An 8619-nucleotide genomic window follows, 5' to 3' on the forward strand; every position below is an offset into this window, starting at 1 on the left:
TATACCTTTTGAAGTTTATATTTAAAGTTTTAAGTTTTCTCGCTTTAAAAGAAGTGAACTCTAATAATATGTAAGAACAATAAACGTTTCCTTTAAGTGTAAAGAACATTTGCTTCAAGAGTGGTGAACACGCCAGTTACAGATAAGTTTAATTCGACGATTTATGAAAAACTGCTCAACAATGGACAGAGGGGGAGCGAAGTGTCAGAGATTTCCCATAGGGCCATTCGGTCATAGGCCTCTCACGGAGAGAAAAATGTACGCGATCGTTTTGGGTTGTGTGCTTGTTGCTGTTGAGTTAAAATGAACTTTGCTTCTCTCTGTAGTAGCAAAAAACTCAGGATAAAGTTGACAGGAGTTCATTTTAAACAAAGAAAGGGTTTTCTTTCCACTACGTATAAGAGAGTTGCTACTCTACGGAAATCCACAAAAACAAAATTATAGTAATTGTGAGTACAGCCATTGCGAGAAAAAGAGGCATTTTTCTTTTATTATGAGGGTAATTAGGCTTAGAAATGAATTAATGAACAAACAAATTAAAAAAAACGAGGAAACAAAAAAGAAAACGCACGATTAAACTAGCAGACCAACAGCCATGTTTTGCGTTTTGAAAACTTCGTAGATTCCTTGCCATGTTCTCCATCAGACTAATCACCTTAATTTGCTCCCTGCTACTAGAAAGGTTTTTAAGTGCAGTAAGAACAACTGAAAGAATACGTTTCCCAAACAGGATGTTCAGAGAAATACAACCGATAAAATAATACTTAATTAAGCACAGCGTAACAGATATGTCGCGAGAAATAGACAACTGCTCATGCGTGACGCTAAAGCACGAACGCCTCCTTTGAGTACAAATGAGAATACAATCAAAGAAGATTAGAAATGAACACAGGGTCTTATTACCACTGTGTGAAACTACACACAGCCTCCCTAGCAGCCATGAAGGAAAAACATGGGAAACCAACCACGTCAGGGCCGCGTTAGAAGCTAACGGCTACCCATTGGCTGTTATTTCTAACATTCTCAATAAGAAGCAACCCTCACCTACAGTTCCTCCACCAGGAGAACTGGTTTCTATGTTTTTCAAATGGGCCGAGCCATCGGATCGTATCAGGGTTTTGCATGCCTCCCTTGCATCAGCGGCCTAACCGAGCCTCTTACGAGATTACTCCGTAACAATGAAATACGCGTGGTCAACAAACCATTCAAAACCCTTCAACAAGAATTCCCGTCTCCGAAGTTCAGACAACCTTCAGATCTCCAATGTAATGTTGTTTATAGAATCCCATGTAAAGACTGTCCTTGGAACTACATAGGAGAAACCGGAAGATGCTTCCAAACCCGAAAAAAGGAACATCAACGAAATTTGAAGAACTATACAAAGGGCTCAAATGTTGCAAACCATGCGTGGCAAAACAACCACTCCATTGACTTCGATAATGCTTGTGTTATTGACAAAGGCAATTAACGCGTTGGAAAAACACTGAATCCTGGCACACAGCTAAAACCGTCGACGCGGAAAATAACTCAAAACCGTTGCCTAGGTAATACTCCATTTTACTGTAATTAATTAGATCGGCCTTATTTACATTTTTATTATTTTTTTTAGCTTTTTTCACACTTCTTTTTGTATTCTATTTTTATAAAATTTTTCGCACCCCTTTTCGTATATATTCCGTTCCGAAAGGTTTAATTTCTTATTCAAATGTAAAATTTAGTCTTGTCGTTTGGGAACACACTTAATAGTATATCGGCACAAGTCGGTTTACGTGATAAACCCAGAGTCATCATTTGAAGGCAGCAGCCCCCACTACTTTTTCTGTTTCTTCTGGCTTTGTTCAAGAGCTGCTTTACGTCCGCGTCCCATGTTTATACTGGTAGCTCACAAATATTTAAATGGCTTAAGCCGGCCGCCCTCTCGGTTTTGGGCATCCGTTTTTTGCATGACTATAAATCGTCGTTTTGCTTACCATTTTACCACATTTTGGGCATTCTTCTTTTGGAATTCTTTGTGTTTCTAATACTTTACAATGGTATTTATTACGAGTGTGAAGAGTGCGACATTGCGTAAACGTTTTGCCACAAGCTTCACAAAGATAATCACGAAAAGACCAAATGCTTGGTGACTTTTTAAATGTTTTGCCGTCAATAAAAGGGTATTTTTTTTTTCCCATCCTCTTCACAGCAGGTCAGTTCTTCGCGACTTATTGATTCAGCCATGCTTTTGTAACAGTCTTCTCTTCAAGACCCCGTTTACATGTACTCCGCAAATGTTTAAATGAGAATTTTGTGCCTCGAGTAGCGAGCCAAACAAATACTGGCAAATTTTGTGCCCCGCTCGCCAGCAAGGTTTTGGTAGTAGGTAGGGGATGGAATGAATACTGGCAAATTTTTGTGTCCCCATTGACCCCGTCTCGGTGGTGAAGCTTCTGAGCCAGCGAGACGGTCTCAAGGGGACACAAAAATTTTCCGGTATTCATTCAATTCCCTACCTACTACTTAAGGTGTCAAACTTAATGATAGCCATACCATTTTACTCTATACGTTGTGACATCTGCCCAACGAACGCCATTCACCAAAATCTCGCATAGAAATTTATTTCTAGACAACTTTGGACTGAAGAGTGCGGATATAAGTTCAACTGAGCCATATTTAACTTATAAAATGGCGTGATTAGTTAAAGAAACACAGTTTTTTTTTTCTCAGCGTTCGTTTTGTACCGAGTCTGCAATGTGCCTTTAAAAAAGCTATTAAGAGAATGAGATATGTACATAAAATTGGTAAAAAAAGGAGCATATAGAAATATTACTAGTTTTCAGAATGTTGTTCAGACAGTAAATAAAGTTTCAGATGTTTCGAGAAGTTGAAGGTATTGAGATCTATTAGATGAGTAAGAATATTGTCCCAGAGAATGGTCGCTGTATAAGCAATTGTTTGTTTACCAGAATTGCTACGCACTTTAGAAATGCATAGATTTTGTCTAGATTTTGTCTAGTTTAGAAGATTAGCATATGCAGTAATGGCCGACGGCCACGCGTTCTACCCGCTCCTTCAAAACGACGCTATGGTTACAAAGGAAGAGATCCAGAAACTCTTAAGAGAAGCAATAACACCCCTAGAAGAAAAATTTGACAATTTAAACAATACTTTTAAAAATTTGAAGATGGGAGTCGATTTTTTGAATGAGAAGAGCGACGATGTATTATCGCAGCTTCGCAGACCAACGAGAAGGTACACCTTCAAGCAACGAGCTTGCGACAAGTGCAAAAACATCTTGATAATGTCAAGAAAGAATCCTGTGAAGCGACCATGGGCTTTGAAAACCTCGCGCAGTATCTGAGAACGGACTGTCTTAAGATTTCGGGTATGCATCCCAGTGAAAATTGCACCAGCAACGACATCGTTATTGCGGTTGGTCGAGCTATCGATGTCCCGGTTAAACAGGATATATCTACTTCCCACCCTTTACCGTCCTGCAACTCGGATACTCCAACGAGAATCATAGTGAAATTCACTCGGCGTGATACGAGCAAAAGGGTTACATTACGACATATCCTAATCTTGTCTTGTCTTGTCGACATATGCTAGTCTTGTCTAAACTCAACCGTAAACGGAATCGTCGCGCAATTTTGGCCATGGAAACTAAAAGAGATCAAGCACTATGGGGTGCCATTTCCGCCAAAATTATTGTTTTATTATTATTAGGCACAATGTTTTATTATTAGGCACCAGTTAATTATTATTAGGCACAATGTTTTATTATTAGGCACCAGTTTATTATTATTAGGCACAATGTTTTATTATTAGGCACAATCTCTTATTATTAGGCACTATTTTATTATTGTTTGGCATTATTTTCTATTATTATTTCATCTTTATTATTAGGCACTGTTTCGTATTATTTTCGTACCTTACTATCTCCAAGTAGTCAGCGGTTTTACACATGAGAACAGCATGGCAGACATTGCGAATGATCAAGGGATAGACATCTTGACTTTGTAGGCCCAGAAAAAGCAAAATGTAGCTGAGTATGTAGAAGCAATTTATCCTCGAAGTATAAAACGATGGCAACTAACACTATTTCCGACTTAAGGCATGAAGTTACCTCCCGATTACAAGAGATTGTTGCTTGTGTTGGTGTGTCTCATGACAGTGACTTAGTGGAGGAGCTTGAAGAAATTCAAAAGCATGTGAATCTTCTTGATTCAGTGACAAGAATACCAGGCAGAAGGCAAGTAAAGCAAAGCCGAGGCAACAGAATAAGTCAAGTGAACCTTTACCAAGGGAACAGAGTGAACCGGGGGAACCATTACCAAGGGAACAGAGTGAACAGGGAGAACCATTATCAAGTATCTCTAGCATAATGCCATTGGAAGAAACAGGCAACACTGATTTTTTCTATGGCTCCTTATTTAAGGATGAAATTGCTATAGAATTGGACTCTGATAATGAGCAAGCCTCAGTTGAGGTGGCAAATGTGGAAGTAATAAATGTAACTCCTGTCTTGTCGTTAGAAGACATTTTGTCAGAGTTAGCTGAAGCAGTCAATGAAAACAAAATTTCAAAATTTAATATCTGTAGAAAGGATATCTGGGAGGGCACAAAAAGGGGTTTGACAAGGAAATCGTTTTCTCCCGGTAACAAGATATCCGTGAGATTCAGTGACGATTCTGGGACATCTGAGGGTGCTGTGGATTTGGGAGGGCCAACACGTGAATTTTTAACTCTTGTTGTAGAGCGGCTGGCCAATTCGCAGTTGTTCCGTGGTCCAAAGGAAGCACTGTTCCTGTCATGCAATGCTTCATGTTTAGCAAACTCAGAATACCTGTATGCAGGGAAAATAACTGCTCTGTCCCTTGTCCATGGGGGCCCTGGGCTTTGCTTTTTATCTCCTGTTCAGTATGATGCTTTGATCTATGGTCCAGATAAAGTACAGGTAGCTGTTGAGGATATATATGAACCTGAACTTAAGACCTCTCTGCAACAACTTTCTAGGGCTCAGTCAGTTCAAGAAGGAAATGAAGTTATGTCACGTAATAATCTGGACACGGTTTTGGAATTAGGGGGTACCCTTCAACAAATTAAGTCCATTAAGGACATTGACAACATTGTAAAACGAACAGCTCATTGGCTCACATTGGGGAGGGCGTGGCCAGCCCCGGAACAATTCAAACAGGGTTTATCAGACTTGGGTGTCTTGAAGGCAATTACAAACAATCCTGATGTTTTTCATGAAGCTTTTTGCTACAGTCCAGTCGAATTAGATGCCGATTCATTCAAGAATTTGTTTACTGTTCTTCAGAGTGAAGAAGGCTCAAACAACAGAGCATTAGAAAATGTAATTATTTCTCACTGGTGCGACTATTTACAAGATGTAGAAGAAGGGGAAACAACGATCACCTTAAGTGATCTGCTATTTTTTACTTGCGGGTGTAAACAATTACCACCACTACGGGTCGGTTGGGATTTAACTCTTGGGTTCCTTCATGATCCTGACAAAGATGGTAATTTATCCCCCTTTCCCAAGGCCAATACATGTGGGCCTATGTTGCACCTTCCAACTGTTCACAAAACATGTGTCGCATTTAGAGATGCAATGACGTTTGCAATCAGGAACAGCAAAGGGTTTGGCTATGCTTAGGGAAAACAGAATATTGTCTGTGCAGACATTTACATTTTATAGCCATGTATGAAGATTACAAAATTGGGAACCTGTGACTTTTATAATATTATATCAAAATGAAAACATCTTGATAGCAGTAGAATACTGTAATGTTCAAGAGAGGGCCACCCATTTTACATTAAAGTTGCCATACTATTACTTGGGAAACCTGTAAGAGTGGATACAGTTAAGCATAAAGTTCACACTGTTTATCAATATTACTGATTACTGTTTCAGAAAATTGAAGAGCCCTGAGAAAAATGTCCTAAGTGACTTTAATTTTAAGACCATTTTGTTTACAGAATTCTGGGTTTGGGTGGTTAATTGGAGTTGCAGGCACATCCCTGAACCCGAAAATATTGACAAGAAAGTTCTTTTATTGATGCAAAAAAGCAAGATTCGCTTGGGAGTACATTCTTGCTTTGGGCTCTTTAATTATGTTTTTACATATTAATTGAAATATATGCAGTTCTTCCTTGCATGCAAGTTATAAACAACATATATAATACGACCATGCCCAATTTTATAGACCTTTATAGGTTTGCTGTATGGACAAAATTAATAGGAAACGTTATAGGAGAATCCTACACTAAAGTAAGCTTAGTTTCATAGTGCTTATATTAGTCCAATATTATTACTCAGTGGTTGTGTTAAACAAGTTCAAGTTCAACATTTTGTTATTGCAGGGTTACATTTAGGTGAATAAAGAATTTCAATTTAAAATTCTTGTTGTTTTATAGCGTCCATATTAAAAACCAGGAGGGGGGGGGGGGGAGGAAAATGAGGGGGGATATGTCTAGCCTTTTTCTGTACTCCAGAAGGGGGATGTTAATTCTCAGAGCAATTTTCAGGGGGATGTTTATTTTTTTAGACATCAAATATATACAGAATAATGGTAATATTTTTAAGTGTGATTTTTGCAAAGTGCATCCATATCAGCTTATAAGGAAGGGCCCAAAATTTTTTTCCAGCCCTTTGGGCCTTAGGTTAAGGTGGAGGCCCAAAGATTTTCCCCACACGAGGGACCCTAGATACGCCACTGATTACAAAGTGAAAGAACAAAGCATGCTTTAACATTAAGTTGGGACTCAAGTTTCCTGACATGAAGCTGTTAGGGGGGATACAAATTTTTTCCAAGCAGGTAAGGGGGGATGCGTAATTTTGTACCGTTTTCAGGGGGGATGTTAAAAATACAGTACTCTATACAATTTCCTCCCCCCTCCTGCTTTTTAATGAATGCAGCCTTAAGGACAGAGTAAACAACCATGTGTGAACAAATTATGTATGAATGGGTGGGAGAAACTTGTGATTTTTCTAATGGAGCTGAAGTCATATAGTAACTATAATTTATGGGCATACAACAGACCATCAAAATAATCATTACTGATTGAACATCAAAGGTGAAGCTGGGTACCCTAGGCTCCTCTCTTGCATGCCATTGGTTTGAGACACACATTCAGGTATCAGTAAGAAGTCATTCATTTAAACATTCCAGAGTGGATTGTTACTTCAACTTAATGCTGCTCAAGAAATTCCTTGGCAAGTTTGTAAAGTTTAATTTTATCATCTGTTATTGAAGACTCTCGAAGTAACTCAGTTCTTGACTCAAGGTCAGCAACTTGCTCATCTGTCAGAGCTTGAGAAGTAGGTGGAATTTCCACAGTGTCCTCATCAAGGGGAACAGGACCATTCCAATCAATGCCATATTCATCAGTAACATCAACCGGGTCTGTATTGTTTTCTGCAGAATTCAGTGAACCTTTGATCCAAAGTTGAAGAGGTGTGTTGTTGTTGGCTGTAGACAAGGGATGTCTCAGCCAGGCAGCAGACCATTCATGTAAACGATAGTTTATGTGATGAAGGAATGCATAATGAAGGCACCATAAATCACACTCAGATAAAGGGTCAAAGATACCCAGTTCCTCCATCAGAGAAAACAACTCGTAGAAATTTGCCAAAACATCTTCAAACACGTCCCGCCACATTCGCTCAATTCTTTGATTGTGCACACTTTTACCAACCAGAGCTGAGCCTCTCCCTGTTCCTTGAGTACTCAACATATATTTGACAACATCCACATTTTCAGATCCCTGATCACATCTGACTCTTGAGGGCAATCCCCAGTCTTGTACCGCTTTGATAAAAAGTGAGTACACAGTAACCGCTTTGTTGTTTGTGCTGCATGATAAAAAAACTGGGATTCGACTGAAGCCATCCACACAGCCATGGACAACAAAACGCCACTTCACAAGTTTGTGATTTCCATCAAAGTGCCAGAGACCAAGTGGCCTGCTCACATTATACACGCGCCGTTTTATTGCTTTGCAGCGTCTTGCAGCAACTGCAAGAGGGTCCACCCTAGAAAGTGACTCCCTTATCCGACGTCTAGGCAGAAATATACCCCTTGCACCAAAGTACCCAGCCAACATTTTTGACCCACAGCTTGGGTTCCCTCTTTTTATATCCCTCACTATGTCATCCAACTGACTATCCTGCATTTCGGTGTATAAAGCACGTACTGAGAGGCCATGTTCTTGCATTCGTCGTTCTATGGTCCTTGAACTGACGTGCAAAAGGTCTGCAATAGATCGGACACTAAATCTAGCTCTTAGAAGCATCTCAAGTTGTTCCTTCCTGATGTCATAAGCTGGCCTACCAGGAGTACCACTACGAACAACACTTGCTCTTTCCTCATTCTGCTGTAAAAGTGATCGTGCGCTACTCAACAAATTAAACAACTCTTCAGGTATTCTTGTCACTGAATCAAGAAGATTCACATGCTTTTGAATTTCTTCAAGCTCCTCCACTAAGTCACTGTCATGAGACACACCAACACAAGCAACAATCTCTTGTAATCGGGAGGTAACTTCTTGCCTTAAGTCGGAAATAGTGTTAGTTGCCATCGTTTTATACTTCGAGGATAAATTGCTTCTACATACTCAGCTACATTTTGCTTT

The 8619-nt window shown here is 39.5% G+C and overlaps 1 protein-coding gene and 1 pseudogene across 1 annotated transcript; both read left to right on the forward strand.

Annotated features, from left to right (window-relative positions):
• Nucleotides 1-3019: 3019 nt before the first annotated feature.
• LOC110040063 (uncharacterized) lies at nucleotides 3020-3588 on the forward strand (annotated as a pseudogene).
• A 366-nt stretch (nucleotides 3589-3954) lies between these two features.
• On the forward strand, nucleotides 3955-6385 carry LOC149109503 (G2/M phase-specific E3 ubiquitin-protein ligase-like). Its single transcript, XM_089293727.1, has 2 exons — nucleotides 3955-3998; nucleotides 4210-6385. The coding sequence occupies exons 1-2, from the start codon at nucleotides 3955-3957 to the stop codon at nucleotides 5639-5641; spliced, it is 1476 nt and encodes a 491-aa protein (XP_089149853.1). The 3' UTR covers nucleotides 5642-6385.
• The last annotated feature ends 2234 nt before the right edge of the window (nucleotides 6386-8619 follow it).

Source organism: Orbicella faveolata, unplaced genomic scaffold (genome assembly GCF_042242905.1).
Source record: "Orbicella faveolata isolate gen_17 unplaced genomic scaffold, um_ofav_v1 contig_25, whole genome shotgun sequence".
Taxonomy (NCBI): domain Eukaryota; kingdom Metazoa; phylum Cnidaria; class Anthozoa; order Scleractinia; family Merulinidae; genus Orbicella; species Orbicella faveolata.

Bases quoted from the DNA above. Each gene is read 5' to 3' on its own strand.
- LOC149109503 (XM_089293727.1), top strand. From the start codon at position 3,955: ATGGCAGACATTGCGAATGATCAAGGGATAGACATCTTGACTTT. The intron at 3,999-4,209 runs GTAGGCCCAGAA...TTCTTGATTCAG, and splicing joins GGGATAGACATCTTGACTTT to TGACAAGAATACCAGGCAGA.